The sequence below is a fragment of the Solanum stenotomum genome, unplaced genomic scaffold (assembly GCF_019186545.1).
Source record: "Solanum stenotomum isolate F172 unplaced genomic scaffold, ASM1918654v1 scaffold15793, whole genome shotgun sequence".
NCBI lineage: Eukaryota > Viridiplantae > Streptophyta > Magnoliopsida > Solanales > Solanaceae > Solanum > Solanum stenotomum.
Window position 1 is genome coordinate 834 of NW_026023734.1, and position 26889 is coordinate 27722.

A 26889-nucleotide genomic window follows, 5' to 3' on the forward strand; every position below is an offset into this window, starting at 1 on the left:
TCTATTGGAGACAACCTCTCCACCTCACAAAGTAGGGGTAAGGTCTGTGTATATCCTACCCTCCGTAGACTTCATTGGTGGGATTACATTGGGTATGTTGTTGGATTGTGCTGATCATTGAGATTTGGAGGTCAACTTTTGATCCGCCAACTTCTCATTGATTTATGTATCCCACTTTATATGCCTATTGATTCTCTGACAGTTATTTGCTTGTGACGCTTCTCTTGAAATGATATATTTTTTTCTGTAAACATCTGGTTATTTCGTTTCTACAAAATTCTCTTTTTTTTTCTTTTCTTTTTGTTGTGTTTTTCAAAATTAAATTCACTCAGTTTGTGAGAAACATTTGATGATCCCGTTTTTAGGTGAATCTGCTTACAATGTATGACTTAATTATCTGTCAGAGTTTTAATATATATATGTGGACTCTATACAGGTTGAAGGAAACAACAGATTCTGAATTTTCTTGTTTCATTAGAGGATATAAGATTTTCATATCGGAAGAATATAATCACAATGACAATTGAAAACGCTGAGCTCACCACTGAGCAGGTATTTTCTCGCATGAATAAGCATCGTCATGAATCTACAGTTATGTACTAATAAGTTGATTTCTACCATCATTGTAATCAACATCTAGGTCTGTGGCTGTTAGTTGCTTTCTTTTTCATCCATTGACCTTCTTCTTCTTCAAAGGCTATAATAGCTTGTCTGTGTAAATAAAAGAACAATAAATGGACGACTAGAACACGAGGTTCATGACTTGTGTTAAAGTTTAATTATTAGTTGCCTTTGTAGTAGAGCATTATTTGACATAGAAAAGTTCTCTATTCTCATGATTGAAAATCGTATTTACTCTTTCTATTTTAACCATCGGGGAGATTCATCTTAGATTATTCTAGCAAATAGTAGAATCGTGGCTAGGTAACTAAACTAGTGATCTACCCAATTTATTGTAGAAATTTTCGCAATCAATGATTGGACCATGCAAACTAGAAATTTTTTTTCTTGGCTAAAGAAAGATATTACTTGATCTATTTCCATGTCGCTCATGATATGTATCAACACCCAGACATGCATTGCAAGTGCGTATCCCACTTTTGCACAGTAGGGTTATGATATCCACAAGAAGGGGTGGGTGGGGGCGGTGGAATAAAGGAAACTGCAACTAGTAGTGTGATCAACTATGTCTCTTACTGCACAACTCATATTGTGTGCTTTACTCTTTAAAGGTTTTGAGGAGGGATATTCCATGGGAGACTTACATGACCACGAAACTGATCAGCGGAACAGATCTTCAGCTGTTGAGGCATTATGATAAAATGGCTGAAAGCTACAAATCTCAGTTGCTGGATAATGTAACGTTTTCTGTGTTTTCATTTAGCTATGATTTACATGTTAATTGCTCCCCAATTCCGGCTCATGCATCTTACTTCCATGTTCACTGAAACTTTTCTGCCTAATCTTTCTTTTATTTAGTTGGATTTTTCTTCTAAATTCTATCTGGAGAAGGTCTCATATATAGTAATATTGTGTTTGCTTTTTATGTCACCAGAAAAATGAGTCGGAACTCACTGGGAGAAAAATTAAATATTCTCTTCAATCGATATTGTTGATATAGTACAATCACTAATCTTATCTTTACTAATCCGTGGTGGCTCACGCCGAATTCCTGCCTATTTTTGTTTTGGCTCTGATTCTGTGTCCTCCTTATGTGTGGCTTCGGTGTTAATCTATCAAAAGTTATTCATTAATAAAAAAAGGGTTGTCCATATAATTTCAGTTATCAGTTGATGATGTTTGTTTTCAAGTTTTTTGTAAGCTACATACAATATGCTTGTGGGGAACGTACGTAATGGTGTTTCCAACAGATGAATTAAAGAAATACCTATTTTTACTTCAGTTTTGGTTTCTTTTTCAATCTTCTATCGTCCTTGATGTTCCAGAATGGTCTTTAGTTTTACTACATTGATAAACTGGAAGCATTTTTTGCAGGACGGTCCAGCTTATATCCATGTTTTTGTTACTACTTTACGAGATGTCTTCAAGGAAGAAACTGTGGAATATGTTTTAGCTTTAATTGATGAAATGCTTACAGGTAACTGGGGTGCATCTTTCACTGCAAAAGAAAAGAAGTATTATCAACAGACAACTTCTGTCACTAAACAACAAAAAATTGTTGCTAATCCTAAATAACGACGGATTAGTGGTGGATTATCAAAAATATCGTGTTAGCTATGGGCTATTTAGCAACATATTAGCCATGCTGATTCATGTTTTCTTTTAGTGTTTTAGATCTCTTTTGATAGATTGACCAATCTATACTCTTGTTCTTGCAGCAAACCCAAGAAGAGCGAGATTATTCCATGACAGCTCTTTATCCAATGAAGACACTTATGAACCTTTCCTCAGGTGCTTCTATTAAGTATTTTTTCGAACTTTTAGTCTGCTGTTGTCAGATGTGATGGTGCCTGTTGTACTATACTTTGAGCTTGTCTCCTAGATTTATTTTTCTTCCTTTCTCTCTCTCTATAACATGCTTGATGCACTACTCCCTCTTTATCCTATGTCTTCATGGATTCACATGTGTTTTTTTTATAATCGTGGTGTCTGCCCCATCTTGTGCGCACCTCGACTAATTCCACGGGATACTTGTCACGTCCCACCAGCAACAGATGCCAAGTTAGCTAAAACAGATGGGAGGAAATCACTTAGTGTTTTGCTTCTGTTGGGATTTGAACCTGAGACCTCGTGTATTCACGTGTTGATATATGGATTTTCCTATATCTATACTTTTATATGGCTTCATACTTATCATCTCAATGCCCAGTTTACAAGATCACTGAAGAGTTATTATTCCTCACGTTTGAGATGCAGTTAGCAGTTGTTCATTTAATTATATTTTATTTCATTTCTTGATGATTCATCAGCAAGTTATGTGTTTGAAAATATCAGATATTTTGAAGGCGAAGTTCTTTTCTCTTTCTTTTGTGCTCCTTATCCAAAATCCACTAGAACTGCTTCTCTTTTTTAAAATCCGGTCAACACTTGATCTTTTGTATTTTTAAATTCTCGTTAATTTGGTAAATTTTATTGATGGAGAAACTGATCTATAGTCCTTTAGGATTTTAATACCCTGCATCTATTTAAGTGGTAAGGTTCATAATCAAGACTTTCTGAACTATGCCAAATATTAGGAGGCAACATGGAGTCAAAAACAAAGTTAACAACCCTACGGTGCTTCGATTAATTATATATGCATATGTATCCCAGATTGATTTTACTCCTGAAACTAAACAGTGGGTTCATATGTCATTTGGCTCTAACGGAGCAAATGTTGAAAATGGAAAATCCAAAATCCAAATGCACATGTAGATAGCTCAACAGGAAAATGAGAGTTGTATGTTCTTTTGAAATTCACTGTTCTGCCTATATGCAGTCTCTTCTTTGCGATAATTATCTTTTAAATACAGAAGATTGTATGTTTTCTTGCGTCATCACATTCTTTCCTTTTTTGAATGATGAGTTTATTTCTTTCAGATTTCTTTGGAAAGGTAATTGGTTCATACAAGAGAAGAGCTGTAAGATTCTCTCTTTGATAGTGAGGTAGTAAAGTCATTATTCCTATGATGTCATTCAGCTCGAGAGACTTAAGGTTAGCACGATTTACTGATAACTGCCATATGGTTCTTCTATTCTTTTTGGTAATTCCAGTGCCAGGCCAAATGTTCAGAATGTTGTTGATGCAAATGGAGATGCCTCGAGTTCAAAGAGGACACTCACCACGATGGAAAATGTTCTGAATGGCCTAGTGGATTGGCTATGCGCACAGGTTCATCTGCATTCCTATATTTTGCACTTCTATATACTTTGTACCTCCACTCGCGGTCCCCCAACCCCCCACCTCAAAAAAAGAATTTTATTTATCCAATTCGTGAGGTGTTTTTTCTAGACCGTTTAAGGGGATTGGCAATGGTTTATGGAGGTATTGAATTTCTGCAGTAGTACTTTCTAATCTCTTTGCTCTTTCAAACTGTGGCGTCTCTCTCTGTTGACACAATACATAAACAGACACTCAAACTTGGCTGCAGCTGACAAGTAAGAACTTCCACTATGAGTATGCACATCTAGACACCTCAACTCATCCTCACTGTGTCAGTTGAACGCTCCAGCTTACTAATAATCATCTAGACACCTCTAAAATTTATGTGCCACGTCAGCATCAGGTGTCCATGAGACACAGTGGGACAACTGAATGTCTAGTTGCCATTTGAGACCAAGTTGAGGTGTCTAGATGTGTGCTCACATAGTTGGAGTGCTTATTTGCCAACTGAGGCCAAGTTTGAGTGTCTGCTTATGTATTATGCCCTTTCTTTTTGCTTATTATGGTATTCTTTCCTAACCTAAGTCACTAAAGTGATGGGAGAAAAGGAGGGGCATATGTGTGATGTTGTGGGTTTATTTTCACTTGATGCTAGAAGCATAAAATTATATGACAATTAGTTGTTACTGTTGTCCATCCTGATTCCTCTGTAACATTTCAGCTGAGAAAGCCTTCTCATCCTAGTTGTAGCATTCCCTCTGCAATCAATAGTCTTGCAACTCTGTTGAAGGAGCCTGTTGTTCGACGTTCATTTGTTCAAGATGATGGAGTGAAGCTGCTCGTTCCTTTAATTTCACCAGCATCTACTCAGCAGTCCATTCAGGTTCGTCCTTACACTAGTATTGCCACATGTTGGGCCAATTTCGTAAATTCTGTAGTCGTGCTGGGAAGTGACTGTTGAGATGGTTGTCATTTCACTCCATGTATCATGCAGCTCATAATTGTTGACAGAAAGTTCCATCCTTCCATCTTTGACCCGTCTTCCATACATGGGCCAAATTACAGCAACATACTTAGTGTAATCCTACAAGTGGGCTCTCGGGCGGGTAGAGTGTACGGAGACTGTACCCCTACCTTGGGAGGTAGAGAGGTTGAATCTCGACTCAAGGAAAAGCATACCAAAGCAGATCGAAAAAAGAAATATTGGAAGTGAAGAAATCATGGCAAAATACTATAGAGAGCATGACAAAGCATTCTGGAAAAAAGGAACAGTTACTACAACATAATAGTGCGATAATTGAAGTTTAAGTGACAGTAGATAATAGCAGAAATAGAAGGACAAGAAGCTACATATAGGCCAAATTACAGCCTCTTTTTAGTAAAGCGGTTTCTCCGCAATTTTAACAATGATGTATCTGATTCACTGTTCTTCTTTAATGCAGCTTCTCTACGAGACATGTCTATGCGTTTGGCTTTTGTCTTACTATGAACCTGCAATTGAGTACTTGGCTACTTCTAGGGCCCTACCTCGATTGATTGAAGTTGTTAAAGGTTCGACAAAGGAGAAGGTGAGCTGTTTTTGCTGCCATTTGTTCTAATATCTTTTCTACTGGCTATCCCTATGTCTTAAACTTAATGTAGCTGTCTCCTTTGGATGCCTAGAAAGAACTCGGGAAGAATATCTTTTCTACTTGCTATCCCCTAGTTATGTAGTCATGATTAATTTCCTTCGTTCGCGTTCATCATTCACTTCTCTTGAGTTCGTTTTCAGTCATTTACTTTCTAGGCAGCACATTACTTAATCTGTTGCATTTTCTATTTATCCATCTATGAAGTATCTTCGACTCATCATCATTCATGGCATTTTTATATATCAATGACTACAGGTAGTCAGAGTTGTCATCTTGACTCTTAGGAATTTGCTTGCCAGAGGGTCATTTGGTGCTCAAATGGTAGACCTGGATGTGCTGCAAATCGTACAGAGTTTGAAAGCGCAGGCTTGGAGTGATGAGGTGAATAGAACTGTTTTGTGGTTTTTAATTTGATACAGTATCTTACTTTATTTACTTTATATCAGAAGCTAAGTGAAAGAAGTACCGCAAAGTTAAATAATAGACTATATTGACAATACTTAATCATGTTACTATGTCAATGAAATAATCGTGAACCTTTTAAGATAGAACTTCTTGTTCCCGAGGGCGATCTTCTTTTCCTGCACCTAAAAATAATCCTAATGTAGGCGGATTTAGTCAGGGAGATGCAGAAATAGTACTTTAAGATACATTCCGTTTGTTCTTCTTGTCATCTGTTATTTCGGCACAAATCATTCTAGTTCTTATAAAGAAACAGTTCGAGAAGGTTCAGTTGGCCGAAATGAATTTCTAGATTCACAGATTTATCGATATCACCCTAATTTGCCGTGTAATCTGTTTTAGGACCTTTTGGACGCTCTGAATCAACTTGAAGGAGGATTGAAGGCCAACATCAAAAAATTGAGTTCGTATGATAAGTACAAGCAGGAAGTCCTACTTGGCAGTCTTGATTGGTCCCCCATGCATAGGGATCCTCTATTCTGGAAGGAAAATATAACTTGTTTCGAGGAGAACGGATTTCAGGTATTGCCTATGGCATTTCTCATTCTTTCGTATAGCTTAAACACCATAAATTACCATTACTGTTGTTCCTATCTGTGAGAAAAACAAAAATCTTGCAGGTCACGTAACTGCTCAACAATCTTGCTGGCAATGACTTAGTATATATGCTAAATGAAATCCAAAACTTAACACATTATAAGTAACCACATATATCAGTTATAATAGTCAATAGAGTGGTGAAGTGTTTTTGAAGCGAAAAGCACAATAAACGACAAGGTCCATAGGGATTGAAGCTCACACTTCTGTGAGTAAAAATGTACTATTTACGATAAATTAAAAACTATCAGACATCTACAATTTAGTACAGTAAAGATAAATTGAAACTAAAATAACTAATTCAATATCAAATGTACAATAATGTCGATATTAATCTAACTCCTCAAAGTTGAGATTCAAAGAAGTGATTGGTTCTCGTCGTAATTACTTAGCACCAATTTTTAAAGCGATAACCTCTTGCTTCACATGAATCATGTTTTAAGCACTGAAGCAATGACTCTTAATAACACTGGTGTTGTGGTGATCTTTGTAGGTTTATTATTTTCATCCCCTGTTACTGTATTGAGTGTATAAGTAAATAGTCAAAAACACACCTGAACTATCACTTTTTCGCGAGTTTCACATCCCAACTATCAACTGTTCCATTTTTGTTTATGTATTAAAACATACCTAGTTAAGTAGATGGTGATAGTTCAGGTAGGAAAAACGAATAGTTGATAGTTGGGCTAGGTGTGTTTTAATACATAGATGGTGATAGTTCGGGTGGGGAAAGCGAACAACTGATAGTTGAGGTGTGAAACTCGCGAAATAGTGATAGTTCAGGCGTGTTCTTGACCATTAACTCATAAATCAGTCCAATGACTATTGTACTGAGTGTATGGAGTGATCATTGTCGTGTTGTGCTGCAGATCTTACGAGTGCTCATGACGATTTTGGATACATCAAATGATGCTAGGACACTTGCTGTAGCTTGCTATGACTTGTCACAGTTCATTCAGTGCCATCCTGCCGGGCGAGTCATAGTGGCTGACCTCAAAGCTAAGGAACGGGTAATGAAACTATTGAACCACGGAACTGCAGAGGTCACGAAAAACGCCCTGCTTTGCATCCAGAGGCTTTTCTTAGGCGCCAAATACGCCAGCTTTTTGCAGGCTTAAATTATTTTGTTATTTCAAATGACACAAGTTTGACAGTGATCATGTTCTATTTATTCATTTTTTTCTTATTATTGTTTGATGAGATCAGACAAACATGGACAGTGAGGACTCGTATAGCCGACCTCAGCTTGTTTGACGAGATCCTCACCCAGACAAATGCATGTATCATGAGTTAAATTTTATTTCTATACAATAAATGGAGTTTTTCCCCATCATCAATGAGTTAATTGTTCCTATATTGATGTTATTTTTACTTGTAAATCCCAAAGAGTTGCATATTTTCTCACATTACAAGACAACTCTATGTTACTGGGAAGATGCAGTATTCATTTGTTTGCATTTAATGGATGTCTGAATCTGAATGATTCAGACATTAGGTCATTAAGTGCTTTTGTTTTTCTACTTAAAAATCTCTTAGTGGGTCTGAATGAATCAGATCTGTGACAGAGTTAAGTGTCTAATGATCAACGACTATAGTAAAAGATTCTAGTCCGTCATGTTTTGTGCCCCCATGAAGACGGCTTTACTTTACAGGGAACACACAAATTATTCATTAACGTTTGTCACAGAAATTCTAGCCATCCAAGTTACATCCGAGAAAAAAGGATAGTATGGTGCACTAAACTCTTGTTATGCTCAATGTCCGATGAAGGGTTGGATCATAATAAATTTCTTATATACCTTGTATATCTACAAGAGACTGTTTCCACAACTTAAATTCGTAACTTGTTAATCACACGACAATAACTCTTACCATTTCCACCACCACCACATATACAAATGCCTTTATGAGCCACTTGCTATTTTCAATGATATAAAGTGCAATTTTGGAAGTTTTCGATAGAAACAACACCATATCTCTAAGTTATATTTTTTGCTTCCTACATACCCTAGAAACCGGGGCGAAGCTACGATAGGAGTCTAGGGAGGATAAGATGTACGTAGATTTTACCTTTGTCTTTGTGATAATAGAAAGACTAGTTTCGACTGATACTCAATACTAAAAAGTCACTATTTTCCCATTGAAAAATCTTCAGTGGCTATTCCCACATATATTTTTATAGAATCCGTTAGAAAAGAAAAATGTCTAGTGGTTATACCAGTATTTCAATGGAAATCTGTTTTTGAACAGTTTTTTTCGAGTGAGCTGGTTAGGTTGAAATAGGGTGGGAAATCTTGTTTTATAACACAATTTTTTCATTGAGTCGGGGTAAGAAAAAACTCTATTTCTAATAGTGGCTCGGTTCATATATATATGGATATTTAATTGTGAATCCGGTAAGTAAAACGAGTTATGAATTCGAGTTCATACCTAATACTATAGCTTTGCCTAATTATTAATTAATTGGTCCCATTAATTGTGGTTAAATCTAGAAGTAGAGGTAAATATCTCTATCTATACAATTAATACGAAAAGCAAGCGCCGGAACTAACTTCTAAAAATGATTTAAACCATTTGATTAAGACAATTAAATCAATTTTAGCCTTATCATGCATAGTTTCATAAACTAATCTAGATTCAAAGGCGAAGTCAGAAATTCTAACAAGACGATTAAAAAAATGCATGAATATTACTACTGAGATTTAAATTTATGACCTAAAATAATTTTTTTAGCTATAACTTGTTAAGAGACGTATAAGAAATGAAAAGAGTATTAAAAGGGGTCCACCTAGCGCAATAAGGTAGTTGTGGGGGGGGGGGGGGGGGGGNGGTTTGTGAACACTCGATAGTCTAGATATGAAACTAGTATATAATCACATAGCTCTTAACAAGACTAATATTATATATATATATATAAAAGTTCCACACTATGTGTATTTCTTAGGTCATTAACAATCAATTTCTCTTCAAACACCACTTTCACTTACCATCTTTTAATTCATCATTTTCTTCTATCGACGTCTCAGTTAATTAACACTCTACTAAAAATGTCGAATGCTTGTATGGCAAGGTTTGTTAGTGAAGCAGCACCACCACAATTTGTAAATATTATGAGAAATAGAGCATCAAAGATGTTGGAGACAATCAAAGAAGATGATAAAGAAGTTAATTATGAGACATCATCAATTTCTCCAAAGAGTTCATCATCTTCAATGAAGTCTAAGTATTTTGTCAAAAAAGTTTAAATGTCTTTTCCTTTATTTGGAACTAAATCCTCTTGTTACAAGAGAAATTAGTCCATATTAATATATGTTGGTTAAGTTTGTATGCTAATTTCTAAATTAGTATATATTATATTATCCATCCAAGTGAGTTTGTGTTTAAGCAAAGATACTCTCTTTGTTTGAGTTCTGAGAATGGAGTCTCCTCTGATAATTAAAGAGGGTTTTACTCCAAATTGTGAGACTTTTCTAGCGTGAATCTGTATTAATCAGGCTCTAAAATAGATATTAGCAACATATATATGAAAACTAAGAGCATAAGATACTCTATTTGTTCTTGTTTATGTGACAATGTTTCCTTTTTAGTCTGTTTCGAAAAGAATGACAATTTTCTAAATTCGGAGACATAGTCTTCTTTATGTATTATTCCATATTAATACAATTTTCTTTTTGTTACCGCATAAATGTCGGATTCTCCAAAATGCGTTACCTTTAGAGTATCTGACACACACGTCAATTTTTTTTAAAGATCCAACAACTTAGTGTTCAAGGTAATGATATATTTGCCCAAATCTATTAAGATATGGATTTGGAAGAGACAAGGAAAAAAAATATTATTCGCACTTAATATTTAAATCACTTAATTTGATGTAAACACTAAATGCGGATTCACAGAGGATTTGTTTTACTTTTCATTTTGTAAAACACAAATTAAATCAAAAACAAAACTGTCATGAAAAAATTATAATAAAAAAAAATCAAATTTTTTTTTGATCTGAAAAATCTCCCTAGAGGAAAGAAAATCAATTTATATTATCTTTGCCTATTTGATTATCTTCCTCTAGTGGAGATTTTTCTATTTTCATTGATCCTTCATCAACAATAACATATCTTTTTATCTTAAATAACTTTTTTTTTCTAGTTAATTTTGTGATTCCTTAGAAAATAAATTTAAATATTTGAGGTTTCTTCATACCTGAAAATAATATATTTGGAATTATTTTTTTTTGTCTAGATGTAAATGTAAATTTTTAGATAATTTCTTGTTGGATGTGCAATAGGTTAATCAAAATTGAATCTTTGGAGCTTTAGGTGATTCATATAGTACTATTATCAATTAGCCAGTAGCGAAATCAGAAATTTCATTAATGGTGTTATTTTGACCTGTATACTATAATTTTTCGACGAAAGGTGTTCATTTGATTACTTTGCATCTCCTATTAGAGATATAAACAAGATTGTTTTTTTCTTCCTTTCTTTTTTTTTGTTATGTTTGATGGCAGATATTGGCAAGGCAATGTCTCGATTCGACGTAGAATCGTTACAAGAAATGCTTTGTGTTCAAGAACAACTTATAGAGAAGTTGTACAATGAGTTGGATGAAGAGAGTGAAGCCTCATCTAGTGCAGCAACTGAAGCGTTATCGATGATTTTACGTTTACAAGGTGAAAAGGCTGCAGAGGAAATGGAAGCAGAACAATACAAGAGATTTGTAGAAGAAAAAATGAGTCATGCTGAAGAATCATTATCTGTTTTACAAGAACTTATTGATCAAAAACAGATGGAGATAGATGAATTGGATCATCATGCACAAGCTTATCGATATAAGCTTGTGAGTATGGGCTATGATGATGATATTGATGATAGTGATCTCGAATATCTCGAGGATTTAGAAGGAAAAATGATTGTTCAATCTATTGGGAGGTGTAAATCCACTCCGAATATCACATTGAAATATGCTAATATGAAAAAGGATGTTCTTAAAGACGAAAAGATCAGTCCAAAACGCGATTTGAATGATGTTCCAACGGCTGGGAGTATAAGTTTGTACTGTGAGCAGATCGAAAAGTTGGAAGAAAGAGTGAAACAGATTGCTGGTGCTAACTATGCGAAATTGTCTAGTTTACCAGTTTCTAAAAGAAGCTCTTGTAACAATTTCTTGGAGCAATTTAAAGAAACGTACCTCGTTCAGCATCGAGGGAATAAATCAGATAACGAAGTTGCTGCTAGTCGTTCTGCTTCTCCTCCGAATGTTCTTGATGTCTTTGAAGTCCCTCGAGCCATTAAAGACGAAGATTTTGTTGTCCGAAAGGAGGCTAAAAAACAGCTTGTTAAAGATGAAACTGATTGGCATAAGAAATATTTAGTACCTATGCAGCATTTGGATATTTGTCCTACAACTAGTGCTTCAGAAACAGCAGAGATTCATCATGTCAATAGGACGACGTTTGAGATAGCTGAAGTCGAGAGACAAGGTACGAGGCAAGAACCCGAGAGATACGAAGCGCTAATGTTGTTACATGACATTAAGGAGAAACTAAATTTAGCACCTAAAAAGCATTTGAAAGTTTGTCCAATGACTAGTGCTTCAGAAACAGAAGAGATTTGTTGTGTCAATAGGACCACGTTCAAGAAAGCTGAAGTCGAGAGACAAGGTACGAGGCAAGAACCCGACAGACACAAAGAGCTAATGTTGTTACATGACATTAAGGAGCAACTAAATTTAGTACCTATAAAGCATTTGGAAAATTGTCCAATGACTAATGCTTCAGAAACAGCAGAGATTCGTCGTGTCAATAAGAAGTTTGAGATAGCTGAAGTCAAGAGACATGGTACGAGGCAACAGACAGAGAGGCACAACGAGCTAATGTTGTTACATGACATTAAGGAGCAACTTAATTTAGTACCTATGCAGAATGAGAACAAGTTACATAGAGTAGGTGAAGCTGCTTCTCCTACCACTAGTGCTTCAGAAACAGCAGAGATTTGTCCTGTCAATAGGACGACGTTTGAGGTAGCTGAAGTTGAGAGACAACGTACGAGGCAAGAATCTAACAGACACGAAGAGCTAACGTTGTTATATGAGATCAAGGAGCAACTAAATTTGATGCAATCTGACATTAAAACTTGGAAAAATATCAAGTCCCATCCAAGAAATGAGCCATCTGTAGTTTCTCTAACAGAGGTACTCTCTTTAACTGCTCTGTATGTGTTTTTATGTTGCTATAAAAAAAATATTGTGCTCGCGATAAGCCATGTTGCTCGGACTCTCCAAAGTGTTGTGGCACCCCTGATCAGTATCCTCCAGAAATGGCTGCTTTTGGAGGATCTGACACGCACCCCTATTCAATATCCTCGAAATGCACTACTTTTGGAGGATCCTACATGCACAAGTCGACAATTTTGACGAGTCCTAGCAACACAGGCAATAAGTAGATAAAATCTGACAGTGCATTGATTTGGTGGACAGGTGATGGCTTGTTTTTGGCTTTGATCCAGCTATCAAAAAGCTTGCAAGTTCAAGATGTTGAGATTTTTGCTTATTATGGCTTTTGAGTTGAGACAGTCAGTGTCCGAGTCAAGATTTTCACTAATAAAGTAGTAATTACACGAAGAAGCTAAGGGGATTCAACATATACTATATATACATAAAAGATAATTTTGTTCTTAAATATACCATGTAACTTTCAGCTAAACAGGATTCGGATGAACCCCCTTGCTCCCTCCTAGCTCCGCCCCTGAATTTAGTAGTACTTTTGGCCTTTTTACGAAAATGGTCCCGTACTACGATTCGATTATAAAATTGATTATTAGTGCCTAGTAAAAGTTTGTATTTCAAGAATCTGCAACAATTGACCATATCAACCAAGAAAAGATCTTTTATCTTGTTATCAGGTTTCAAGTTTTGTATAATTAAAAAATTTAATCAACAATGACTATACAGAAGTATGTTTTTGATACTAATGGTTAATTAGTCTCCTATTTCTTATGTCATTCATGATGAATTCCTTGATTCTACACTCAGAATAGTTGTCGTTCGGATCCTTCAAAAATTCCTCCAAGTGTGTGTGTCGGATCCTTTAAAACACGTCATTTTTGCAGAATCTGAGCAACATAGCTTAATTGTGTATTTATTTTTTGCCAACAGGTTTGGGGATACTTGAATACAACACCTTTTTTTTTTCTCCTTTATTGGTCATAGAATTGTGTGCCCACTCCTTTCTAGGTAATTGAATTGTGTAGCCAACTCTATGGAAAGTTTTAAATTAATAGAGTAATGTCTATCATTTGACTTTTTTTCTCTGATTCCGTTTCAATTTTTCTCACTTACTTTCCTTCTATAAATCCAACATCATGTATGACATATTTAATATCACGAGATTCAAAAGTCTTTATTACCGTCTTTATAATACACAATTGTCAAACACATTGTAAGTTATTCATTTCTCAGTTCTTCTCTTCTTTTATTCTTCCAATGTCTACAAACTCATCAGACAAGGTTGTTCACCTTGATGAAGTGATTGTAGCCATGGTGCCATTTCCTGATTTTAGCCATCTCAATCAACTCTTCGTTCTTGCTCGTTTCATCGCTTCCCATAATATACGAGTACACTTCCTCTGCCTTGCTGATCGGAACCAAAATTTGAAACTTCGCGTCCAAGGTGGTCTATGTGCCTCAAACATCCATTTTCATGACCTTTTGGTACCTTCTTCTCTTGATGCTGGCAATGATTTGCCTTCGATTATTATATTTATGAAAAAGCTCGTCGAGCCCATTAGAAGAACTTGTATTGATATCTCTACCAATGCAAAGAGATTGGTTATAATTCATGATTCCATAATGATGGAGCATATAAGGGATGTTCATTCATTGATCCCAAACGTGGAGTCTTATATGTTCCACGCCATTTCAGCTTTTGCAAGATACTCTATGCTCCGACAAAGTATTGATCACTTAGTTGATGATGATGATGATGATCATGAAAAAATGATCAAACAGATGCACGATGAGTTTCCGTTGTTGGAGAGCTGTTGTGGACCATATGCAGCAGCACTCGTTAGAAAAGAACATGAATGGAAGCTCAACTCAGGAGAAATCATGAACTCGTGCAGAGAAGTCGAAAGTAAGTACCTGAATTTACTTGCACATACAAAAGACAAGCAGTATTGGGCTATTGGTCCACTTCATATGTTGCTAGAATCACGCGACTCTAGCAACATGACGAAGCATGAATGTCTAGAATTTCTAGACAAGCAAGATGTTAACTCAGTAATATTCGTCTCGTTTGGAACAACCACTACATTAACACAAGAGCAAGTCAATGAGCTCGCGCTTGGTTTAGAACAGAGCAATCATAACTTCATTTGGGTACTAAGACACGCAGATAAAAAATTGAAAACTGAAATTTTTGAAGAGAATGATGAGAAGATTGAATTGCCAAAAGGGTTTGAAGAAAGAGTGGAAGGAAGAGGACTAGTGGTGAAAAATTGGGCACCACAATTGGAAATCTTGGGACATACATCGACAGGCGGGTTTTTGAGTCACTGTGGATGGAATTCTTGTCTCGAGAGCATTAGCATGGGAGTGCCTATAGCAGCTTGGCCAATCAATTACGATCAACCATTTAACGCTGTTTTTGTAACCAACTTGCTGAAGATTGCAACATCTGTTAGGAGTTGGGCACATCGAGAGGAATTGATGACAGCATCAACCATTGAGAAAGCTGTCAACAAGTTGATGGGAACGACAGAAGGGATCGAAATGAGGCAAAGGGCAGTAGAGTTGAGCAATCAGATCAAGAATTCTGTTAGCCGCGGAGGAGCTGCACGCAAGGAAATTGAATCTTTCATATCTTGTATTATCAAATAATTTCATAGGGGTTTCATTTAGACACACAACTAAGAAGAAAGACAAGAAAACCATCGCAATATCACTTGTTTTATTTTTAGACTAATTGTTAGGTCGAAGTAATCAAACCAATAAATTTCGAATATCAAATGATTAAACCACAACGTACAAGGATGATTCGATGAAGATCAAAATGAGGATAAGAATAACCCATCACTTTCAACAAATGAACGTGGCATTAACTCTTTTAGGTGGGAAAATACAAAGAGTAACTTTCACATATAGCAAACATAAAAATCATATTTGTATGTTATAACTATAGTTTGCATAATTGCGCTCCATAGAAAATTTTATGTTTGCTATGAAGCTTTTGATTTGTATAATTCGCTACAAACATCCAATTTATACAAATTGTTCAGTTTTGTATAATTTATACATTGTAATTTGTATAATAAGATCTGTATTTGTATATTATAAGTGTATAAGACGAAAATATATGTATTTGTATTTGTATATACACTTTTCTCTCGCTTTATACAAACACAAACGCATTTTATACCGAAATGTATAAAATGGCTAATTGTATACCGAATTAGATGGCAAAAAAAGGGATGTTTGTTGCGAATTACAATTAAAATAAACTATGGCTATAACATTTAATTTGAATTAATAGTTTGTTATTTCATACAATTTTGAAAGAGTTTAAGTTACATAGATCGATCGATTGTGTGAAAAATATTTATATAATTAAGTTATTTACATAATAGCCAAGATACAACATTCATAAGATTCATCCGAGCAAAAAAATATTACATGATCATTATTTTCATAAACAAGACAGTAAAGGAGAAGTGAAAAATTAGGCATAAAAACAAAAGTAAAAGAGGTCAAAGATTCATAGTTATAATGGAGTAATGAACTTGGGCTAATAAGAAAATTTAGTGGGCTAATGACCCTAAAATGTAAAAGATATGTAAAAAATATAGTCTTGATTTTATATTGATATTTTAAAAATATTTATGGAAAAATTACTTATATACACATATTAACTTACCTTATTCTCCATTTATCCCTACCTTTTTAAAAAATTTCACAAATCCCTTATTTCTCCCAATTCCTAAAAATTTCGGATACATAAAATCCACCAGCCAAATCCACGTTTACCACTCCTCTTTTCACTCCTTTTTTCTCTCCCTAAATTCACTCCACATTCTTAGCAATTACAATTTTTAAATCAATTTGATTTTCAAAATGATTCTCTCTCCCATCAATCTATTTCAAACATCCGAATAGGTAGGGATTGTACTCCATTGCTGTCTTCTTCAAAAAAAAAAATTGTTCAGTTTTTGTTCTTGATACATATGGATCAGGTTCCTTCATTTAGTAACTTTTTCAAATCGATTTCGATTCTTAATGTGAATCTCCAACGATTCAGAATTTCTCACAATTAAGTAACTTCTTTTTTGGTTTGTATTTTTCTGAGTTAATCTCATCGTGGTTCCTCTTTAGCCATTGTTGTTTTCAACCTCTTCTTCCTCCATCATCTTCATTGTACCATAATATTCTAATGATGGGTGTGTGTGTGTGTGTGTTTTTTGTGAGATCAAATGATTTTTTAATAGACTATATGTTTATGGGTGAGTGTTTCATTCTGTGTATATTTTTTTGATGCCTAACACGATGGGGAGTGAGTGTTTCAACTTGTTTATGTATTTTTTACGATTTTTTTTAGATCGGAATGTATTTTTGTTGTTTCTAGTGAAATTTTTGTGTATTTTTTCATTATAAGATATTTGTATCAATATATTTAAGGGTATCGATTCACTATGTACTTCTTGTTTCAAAGTAATCAAATGTATTTATTCGTTGATATACTTTTGTATCAATGTATCGACTTATACATTTATATCAAGATATTCAAATATATCAGTTCATTTCATATCTATTTCTTTGTTTTAAATTTTTGTCTTCCCCTATTGTTAGTTGCTTTAAATTTGATACATTATTGTTAAAGATGAAGTATCATATTGTTATGTATCTAGTTTTAAATCTACCGCTTTTACACATAAAATCCTAAATTCTGGTCTATTTTGTTGATATATTATGATTAATGTATCAAAGGTTGAAGTTCAAATTATGTGATGGAAAGTAATCTGCATAACAATGTATCATAATCTAAAATAGTTGAACATATGATACTTAAATAACATTTAATGAATATATGATCTTACATTTCGTATCAGATTCAAATAAATGTCAGTTTGTTACAAATAAAATCCTAAATTTAGTCCTTTTTTGATATTTTATGATCAATGTATCAAAGACTAAAGTTCAAATTATATTATGGGTGTAAACTGCAGAACAATGTATCATAGTCTAAAATAGTTGAACACGTGATACTTAAATATCATATTATGAATATATGATGTTACATTTTGTAGCAGATTCAAATATCTGTCAGATTGTATACAACATCATTTGGGATTGAGTATCAATTACTATTTGTTATCATTAGGTATCAACTAAGGCCTAAGAGTCAATTCATAGCACCAGCTCAAGACGGTTTGGTTAATGTTGAATAGAGATTATCTATGAGTTCTTAGAGACTTTTTTTTTCTAGTGTTGTTGTTTTTGAGATGCATTAACTCTAGTTTTAGAATTTTTTGTTTTTATTGTTTTAAGATACTCGTACTCAAGTTTTAGAGTGTTTCTCTAAAAAGTTATTTATTTTGACTTTAACTTTCATTATTGTTAGTTGTTATTTACAGTATGAATTGTCCTACACATTTGTCTTATATAAATGATACAAAATTTGGATAAAATTAAGTATTAGATTCATAAATGCATAAACACACAATATTATTTCTTCTCATTAGTTTTAGTTAGTTACTGATACATTTCGACACCTAACTAATGCAATGTAATTTATAACTTGATTGCTGATTAAATTATGTATTTACTTGATAACTTAGTTCTAGTTAGTTGCGTATTGATTTATGATGATACATTGGATAATTAGTTGTAGTTAGTTCCTAATTCATTCATGTATCTAATTGATAAATTAATTCTTACTTATTGTGATACATTTAAAGATACACTTTATTTAATTTTACATACTACTTTTTCACAACCTTATTGTATCAGATACATCATTTTCAACTAGAACATGATACATTATATAAAAATGTATCTGAACCATATTAAGTTGTACCATCTCCACAAACACAATCTCTGGTACATTATTATCAAATAGCTAATGATACACTATTTTAAAAAGAGGTATATGAAACATAATTTGTTACAAAAATGAACACAAGGTTCAAAATCTTAACATTTCAATTTATTGTATCAGAATTTCATCAGCTGATAGTAAATTGTAATGTTCTATTAAGGAAAAAGTGGAAAAAGCAAAAAAAATTGAAAATCTATAATCTCAATATAATGTATCGGAAACATAACAGTAGTCTCAAAAAAGAGTTTGTCAATCTTCTTTTTGGAAAGAAAGTACAAGTTCTTCAATTGTGACCTTCTTGTCCACAACGTCCACAACCTGCGCACACTTGAAAGTTAGAGATACATCACATATCAATCAACTCAATTTAAGATACATAACAATCTAATGATAACTAACTCCAGATACACGATAGTTTATATATTGATACATACCTTCATATATTGATAAAGAAATTCATATATTCATACATAAAAAAAAAAAAAAAAATTTATATGTATCTACTACGTTATAGTAACAACACGCTGACTCACATCTAGAAAAATCCATTACATACACATCAAACTAGAATTGAATCAATTTGAAATCAGTAATGTATCATGATTTATATATATTCATATATAAATTCAAAAATCAAAAAAGAAATGCACATATGTGATACTTTATATTAACAGTACACATTAACTCACAGATCTACAAACCCATAACATATACGTCAAAGCTTTAATGTATCAAATTATAACCAGTAATGTATCATGACTTATCGGTCAATATATAAATTCATGAATGAAAAAACAATGATTAAAGCACACGAATATGTGTTGCATACCTTTTGTTATAGATCTTTTAACTCAAAAATCGAAGTTATGGCAAGTAAACATAACTAATTTTGCCCAAGTTAATTATAAAATAACAACTTTCAATTGCCTTCATATTTGGGATCTGCCATCACACAATGATAAGCAACCACCAACACAAAAATAAAAATACCAAGAAAGTTGGCAAAGAAACCCAGACCTGATCGTCAATCATAGTGAGATTTGTGTAGAATTCGAAGAACCCATAAGCTACGATCTTCGACTTTTTCTTCCTTCGAAAGTGTCAGTCAAAAATCAAAATATTCATTATGTATCTTATCAAATTTTAAACAAAAGTTTTGAATCCTACTTGAAAGTTTCTTCATTGAAATAGGAACAAAGATGAACAGGAATTTTGAATTTTGAATTGATTTGTTATTTTAGGATTTAGTTTCTCTAATTGACACATTAAAGAGGAATTGAATAGCATAAATTATGGGATTTTAATATGATTTTCTGTTTTGTTTTCCTTTTTAAGCGCAACAACCACATTTATAATATATCACAATTAATGTATCCGGACAACTAATTATGTATCCGGATGGCTGATATTTTAAGGGATTTTTGTAATACAGAAAAAAGTAGGGATAGGATGTAATTTAGGTTTTACACTATGGGATTTATGTAAGTTATACTTTTATTGGCAAAATCTTAACAAGTAAATCACTACTTAAAATATATATAATAAATATTTTTAAAATTCACAGCCTGCGGGCTGGCCTCTGAGGCTTGCGGGTTGGGCCTACGAGGCAGCGCGCCAAATGAGGCTGGGCTAAAAAGCCTCATTCCTAAATGGGATGAAAAAATTGACCCCAACCCCATTTAATTCAAGGGTTGGGTTGGGCCGGCCTAGCAGGCCAAACCCATTTTGACAGCTCTACTTTTAAGTCGTCTTCTTCACCAAAGAAGACTGTACACTTTTTTTTTCTTTTCTTTTTCTATTCTACTCTTTTCAATATTTATTTAAAAAAATAAAAATTGAATCAACTAATTGAATTTGGAGGGGGGGAAAAGAATGAACATCGGGCTGAAAAATGTTAACCGATCGACGTCCATCGGTCACTTTCGAGCAATATTATCATTCAAATTAAAATGTAAACCCACTAAAATTATCAAAAATAATATCAGATTGATTCAATAAAATTAATTTAGGTCCTCTCGATTTCTCTTTGCTATCGATTTCAAGAGGATTGACAGACTCTCTTTCTTCATCACTCTTGTATCAGTCTCTTTGAATGTCTTTCTCTCTCACATATTAGGAATAAAATATAATTATAAAAGCAATTAGCAAAGAAATTGAATTTTATCGTTTGAGAAAGAAAATCATGCTAGGAAGAAGATGAAGAAGAAAGGGGGATGGGGTAGGGTTGGGCTTCTCATTTATTTATTTTTTAAAATTAGATGGAAAATTTATTTGAAATAATTTTCATTTTTTTTAACATAAAATTCCATTTTTTCTATAATTGTTGGGCCCAATGCCACATGTTATCTTTTAATTAGTCATTTTGCCACATCACAAGCAAGTGTATTACATCCACTTTATTTTTTTTACTTATTATCGAAAATTGTCTAATAGGAACAAGTTTTGAATAGATAAAAGTGTTCAATAGGTACTAGCCCCAGTTGAGGTGTCTAAGTGAATTATGCGGACAACTTTAAGAGGCGCTAGATGACTTAGGCCTATTTTTTTTCCACGGACTATGCTGACTATTGTTTTTTCTATACGTACAAGACACGTTTTATCCCTACATAAGTAGCCAAATTTCTCAAGCATGTACAACAATGTCAACTTCATGCCTCAATATTTCCCTTGATAAACATTTATGCACAATTTTTTTTATTTTTAAAAAAAGTGTATTGATTGTCTTCACATGATTGACAAAAGGAATTTGGGAAACTATTATTCGGATGAACAAAAATAGAGTTTGTTATGGTATTAAACAACGTTTATCGACTATTATAAGTGAAAATAATTGATAACAAGAGCAAAACTTATCATCAATAAGAAAACAGACAAAGGTTATAGATCACACAAATATAAAATAATAATTGAAATATAATTCTATTCAAGAGTCATCATGTCTAACATCCTATTAATTTTTCACGAATTCATTAGTTAATTAGAGTACCCCTATATTTTGATTCCTCTTCTGATTAAGCCTAAACCTAGCTAAGAGAATAAATTAATGAACAGTGAATGACTGAATGTTAGTATGCTAGAATAATGTTTATTTCTCTTGATCAGTCACTCTATGATTTCAAAAAAGTTCTTTTGAGTAAAACATATTCACTAAATTATTCTTCTTTCGATTACATAAATTAATGAATAACTCCACAATTTAATTCAAACTCCATAAATTATATTAAGCATAAAACAAGAAAAAAAACGTCAACAATTATTATCAATACACCATGATTGTCAAAACCCCATAAGAATACTACTTCATAATATAAGAAAAAAAAAAGTCAAATAATTAATAAGAATTATAAAACATTACAATCGAATAATTGATGATTGCTTCAAACTGTCGTATTGAATCGAATCGTGATGAAAAGTAATGAATTCTAGCTGATCTGTCAAAAATTTCTTATTAATTAGTTAGGCTAGTTGCCCTTTTCTGCCAAATTATTTCAAAAATGTCAAAGTTAGGATCAATAATTGCCTCTTAACCAAATTCTTGGAGAACTTCTAAGTGTTAACGTGCACGCAAAGTTTAGTGCATATGATTGTCTTTGATCCTTGAATTTCGAATAAATATTTGTTATACTTCAAAGTCCCAAAATATTTGTTTTAACTCCAAGTTTATTATTAGCCCGGTTTTATAGAAATGTATTGTTATATATTATTTCAGCTTTTCTTGATTTCAATCCCTGGCCAAATTTTAATTAATCAAGTAGTTCTTTCACTAATTCTCTCCAATTACATCATTTGAATTTACGTGAGTACTTGTATATAAGCCTTAATATATACTATTGTGGAATGTCCAAAATTGGACGTCAACATCCTTTATAGGTCATAGAATTCTGTGCCCACTCCTTTATAGGTAATTGTATTGTGTGCCCAACTCTATGGAAAAATTAAAATTAATAGAGTAAAGTCTATTAAGTGACTTTTTTTCTCTGATTCCGTTTCAATTTATCTGACTTACTTTCCTTCTATGAATCCAACATCATATATGACATATTTAATACCACAAGATTCAAAAGTCTTTATTACTGTCTTTATAATACACAATTGTCATACACATGGTAAGTTATTCATTTCTTCCAATGTCTACAAACTCATCAGACAATGTTGCTCACCTTGATGAAGTGATTGTAGCCATGGTGCCATTTCCTCATTTTAGCCATCTCAATCAGCTCTTCGTTCTTGCTCGTTTCATCGCTTCCCATAATATACGAGTACACTTCCTCTGCCTTGCTGATCAGAACCAAGATTTGAAACTTCGAGTCCAAGGTGGTCTATGTGCCTCAAACATCCATTTTCATGATCTTTTAGTACCTTCTTCTCTTGATGCTGGCAATGATTTGCCTTCGATTATTATATTTATGAAAAAGCTCGTCGAGCCCATTAGAAGAACTTGTATTGATATCTCTACCAATGCGAAGAGATTGGTTATAATTCATGATTCCATAATGATGGAGCATATAAGGGATGTTCATTCATTGATCCCGAACGCGGAGTCTTATATGTTCCACGCCATTTCAGCTTTTGCAAGATACTCTATGCTCCGACAAAGTATTGATCACTTAGTAGATGATGATGATGATGATCATGAAAAAATGATCAAACAAATGCACGATGAGTTTCCGTTGTTGGAGAGCTGTTGTGGACCATATGCAGCAGCACTCATTAGAAAAGAACATGAATGGAAGCTCAATTCAGGAGAAATCATGAACTCGTGCAGAGAAGTCGAAAGTAAGTACCTGAATTTACTTGCACATACAAAAGACAAGAAGTATTGGGCTATTGGTCCACTTCATATGTTGCTAGAATCACGCGACTCTAGCAACATGACGAAGCATGAATGTCTCGAATTTCTAGACAAGCAAGATGTTAACTCAGTTATATTCGTCTCGTTTGGAACAACCACTACATTAACACAAGAGCAAGTCAATGAGCTCGCGCTTGGTTTAGAACAGAGCAATCATAACTTCATTTGGGTACTAAGACAAGCAGATAAAAAGATAGAAACCGAAAAACTTGAAGAGAATGAGGAGAAGATTGAATTGCCAAAAGGATTTGAAGAAAGAATGGAAGGAAGAGGACTAGTGGTGAAAAATTGGGCACCACAATTGAAAATCTTGGGACATACATCGACAGGCGGGTTTTTGAGTCACTGCGGATGGAATTCTTGTCTCGAGAGCATTAGCATGGGAGTGCCTATAGCAGCTTGGCCAATCAATTACGATCAACCATTTAACGCTGTTTTTGTGACCAACTTGCTGGAGATTGCAACATCTGTTAGGAGTTGGGAACGTCAAGAGGAATTGGTGACAGCATCAACCATTGAGAAAACTGTCAACAAGTTGATGGGAACGACAGAAGGGATCGAAATGAGGCAAAGGGCAGTAAAGTTGAGCAATAAGATCAGAAATTCTGTTAGCCGCGGAGGAGATGCACGCAAGGAAATTGAATCTTTCATATCCTGTATTATCAAATAACTTCATAGGGGCAGAGGGGGAGCCAAGATTTCAAGCTTGTGGGTTCTAAATTTTAAAAAGGATAATTACAAATCACAAAACACAAATTATGTTAATGAGATGTTTGAAAACATTACCTTAGATATTGTTATTCTAAAAACTTATTTTAATAATATGAAGATTTGAGTAATTTAATTTAAAGTTCTAAAATATTGTAAATGAAAGATGAATAATTTTTTAAATATAAATTTCGAACATTATTATTATGATCTAGAATACTATTTAAGTGAGAAAAAATTATTAAATTCACCATTAATATTTTCGCACCTAAAATATATATTTTACTAGTTTCAATGTGACCTTGAACCATTACTACCTTCAAAGTCAAAATTTCGAAAAGCAAATAACAACTATTCACTATAATCAATTATCAATATGTGGAATAACCCTAGAAAATATTAAAAATTGATTTTTGGAATAGATAATTCTACGGTGTAAAAGCAAACAAATAAGAAAAAAATGAAAAAGGAGAGGCGGGAGTACATAGTACATATCGAAGGGCAAAGGTTGGGTGATAGCAATCAGATCAACAATAAAAGTTAGAATCCTAACTTTTGAAAATAAATTTGGGTTAAAGTTTTTGAATATGAGTAGAAATCAATGAAAATATGTTTTGGTTAAATTTTTTTGAATGTCTAGAAATCAATAGTTAGATATTGTTTTAGAGTATGACCCAAACACTATTTTTTTTTTCTCATTAACCGTTTTTCTGTTTTTTTATTTTATATGGAGTATAAATTATCATTTGCCAATTTTCTATACCGGTTTGCTGTTTTTTTTTAATTTTTTTTATAAATTATCAGTTGCTAATTTTCTATTTTTTATAAAAAAAAAATCCAATGTTTTTATCTGAAATTAATTCCAATTCCAAAAATTTAGTGCGATGAGTGGGTTTCGAACCCACGACACGAGTAATGAATGACTTCACTGGGTGCGTGGAGACCGCTAGGCCACCAACCTCATTATGCTGGAGGGTTCGGAATTTTATGTGTACGTTTTATTTGATATTTTAATATGAATATAGAATCTACGAAAAAGCCAGTGGGTTCGTCCGAACCTCCTTCCGCTACAGTAGCTCCGTCCCTGCATAGAGGTGTCATTTAGACACACAGCTAAGAAGAAAGACAAGAAAACCATCGCGATATCACTTGTTTTATTTTTAGACTAATTGTTAGTGAAAAAAATAACCAAGACTAAGTGAAGTTAGGTCGATGTAATCGAACCAATAAATTTCGAATATCAAATGATTAAACCGCAATGTACAAGGATGATTCGATGAAGATCAAAATGAGGATAAGAATAGTTCATCACTTTCATCAAATGAATGTGGCATTAACTCTTTTAGGTGGGAAAATACAAATGTAGAAAGAGTTTAGGTTACATAGATCAATCGATCATGTGAAAAATATATATATAATTAAGTTATTTAAAAGATTTTCCTTTTGACTTTCCATCTGGTGTTCGGTACCCGCATTGGAGTTCAACTATATCCGAATCGCAACAGTCCCAATATGATTTTTTCTATATCCAGGGTTCAAACCCGTGATCTCGATTTAAGGGTGAAGAGATCCCAACCATCCCATGTTGGTAATAAGTTATTTAAAAGATAATTAGCTAAAGCAACGGACACCGAATGAAAATTGCAAGTTAGAAAGGGTCGTCCCAACAATAATAATATAATAACATGTCTTGTGTAATTCCACCAGTGAGGTCTAGGAGGGAAGGATGTACGCAGACCCTAACCCTACCTTTGTGGGGTTGATAAAATGGTTTCGATAGATCCCCGTCTCAAAAAAGTGTCGACAAAACAATAAAAAAGGAAACAACAATTACAAAATGACAAGATACAAAGAGTAAATGAAGCAACAAGTAGTTGTGATAAGTGAAGAAGAAAATACTAAGCTAATAAGAAACAATACTACATTGAAATAAGAGAAGATTAGAAGAAGGGACTGACCCCTTACTTATCCCACACAAAAAGTATGACAACACTCAACTACTTTACTGCTCTTCTACCCTAATCATCGACCTTTATGTCTTCCTATCTATGGTCCTATTGTCAGTAAGATGAGGATATATCATGTTCTCTCAAATCACCTCCCCCAGTGTTTCTTCGTCTTACTTCTACCTCTTCTAAAGCCTGCAATAGACAACATATTACAACTCCTTAGTGGTGCATCCACATTCCACACACCTCATATTCAAATGTCCAAACTATCTCAATCTCGTTTCTCTCATCAACGAAAATATATTTTGCATCAAAAGGTGATCTCAGTTGAAAATAGAATAACATGTGTTTAAGAATTCAACAAGATTCTGATATACTACTCTCGAGTATTACGACGGTTTTCCATCTAAAAGAGATCCGCAAAGGCAGGTAGGTGCAGAGTTAGAAACTCAACGAATAATGAGTCGACCCTACAAACCTTTTCACTTAAATAACAAGCTTAAAGTCCTTGCAAGGCTCAAAATCATTACATGCACTTAACACATACATCACTCGTCTTGCTCAGAGTGGAACACTTAGCATCACATATTTTTATTCAAAAACATACTCAGTGTGATTCCACAAATAGAGTTTTTGTGTGTATTAGCCCATGGATCTGGCATCTTGGGGCTTTCTTGTTTTTTTTCATGTGTTAGCCCATAGATCTAGCGCCTAACCTGAACATTTTTTCTGAAAATTCTGTGAGGACATTCGTAATGAGTTGGGAGAGAATTACGTATAATCCC

General features: G+C 33.7%; 4 protein-coding genes across 5 annotated transcripts; all 4 read left to right on the forward strand.

Moving 5' to 3' along the window:
• Window positions 1-425: 425 nt before the first annotated feature.
• Window positions 426-7638, forward strand: LOC125850258 (V-type proton ATPase subunit H-like). The gene is made up of 11 exons (XM_049530119.1): window positions 426-552; window positions 1233-1358; window positions 1996-2098; window positions 2340-2412; window positions 3541-3606; window positions 3715-3832; window positions 4545-4706; window positions 5266-5391; window positions 5710-5835; window positions 6259-6438; window positions 7383-7638. The coding sequence occupies exons 1-11, from the start codon at window positions 517-519 to the stop codon at window positions 7629-7631; spliced, it is 1365 nt and encodes a 454-aa protein (XP_049386076.1). The 5' UTR covers window positions 426-516; the 3' UTR covers window positions 7632-7638.
• Window positions 7639-10519: 2881 nt separating this feature from the next.
• Window positions 10520-13141, forward strand: LOC125850257 (uncharacterized). Of its 2 annotated transcripts, XM_049530118.1 has the most exons (3): window positions 10522-11989; window positions 12170-12699; window positions 12985-13141. In XM_049530118.1, the coding sequence occupies exons 1-3, from the start codon at window positions 11011-11013 to the stop codon at window positions 13006-13008; spliced, it is 1533 nt and encodes a 510-aa protein (XP_049386075.1). In that variant the 5' UTR covers window positions 10522-11010; the 3' UTR covers window positions 13009-13141. The 2 variants fall into 2 exon arrangements, with proteins under 2 accessions (XP_049386074.1, XP_049386075.1); XM_049530117.1 differs by having other exon boundaries at window positions 10520-12699.
• Window positions 13142-13871: 730 nt separating this feature from the next.
• On the forward strand, window positions 13872-25294 carry LOC125850264 (zeatin O-glucosyltransferase-like). Its single transcript, XM_049530125.1, has 2 exons — window positions 13872-15394; window positions 25250-25294. The coding sequence occupies exon 1, from the start codon at window positions 13873-13875 to the stop codon at window positions 15382-15384; it is 1512 nt and encodes a 503-aa protein (XP_049386082.1). The 5' UTR covers window position 13872; the 3' UTR covers window positions 15385-15394; window positions 25250-25294.
• On the forward strand, window positions 22652-24271 carry LOC125850266 (zeatin O-glucosyltransferase-like). Its single transcript, XM_049530126.1, has one exon. It carries the CDS (start codon window positions 22699-22701, stop codon window positions 24115-24117), a length of 1419 nt encoding a protein of 472 aa, XP_049386083.1. The 5' UTR covers window positions 22652-22698; the 3' UTR covers window positions 24118-24271.
• Window positions 25295-26889: the final 1595 nt, after the last annotated feature.

Coding starts and splice junctions, on each gene's coding strand:
- LOC125850258 (XM_049530119.1), top strand. CDS start 517: ATGACAATTGAAAACGCTGAGCTCACCACTGAGCAG. Junction 2,413..3,540: donor ACTTATGAACCTTTCCTCAG/GTGCTTCTATTA, acceptor TATTTCTTTCAG/ATTTCTTTGGAAAGGTAATT. Junction 6,439..7,382: donor TCGAGGAGAACGGATTTCAG/GTATTGCCTATG, acceptor GTTGTGCTGCAG/ATCTTACGAGTGCTCATGAC.
- LOC125850257 (XM_049530117.1), top strand. CDS start 11,011: ATGGCAGATATTGGCAAGGCAATGTCTCGATTCGACGTAGAATCGTTA. Junction 12,700..12,984: donor CTGTAGTTTCTCTAACAGAG/GTACTCTCTTTA, acceptor TTTGGTGGACAG/GTGATGGCTTGTTTTTGGCT.
- LOC125850264 (XM_049530125.1), top strand. CDS start 13,873: ATGACATATTTAATATCACGAGATTCAAAAGTCTTTATTACCGTCTTT.
- LOC125850266 (XM_049530126.1), top strand. CDS start 22,699: ATGGTAAGTTATTCATTTCTTCCAATGTCTACAAACTCATCAGACAAT.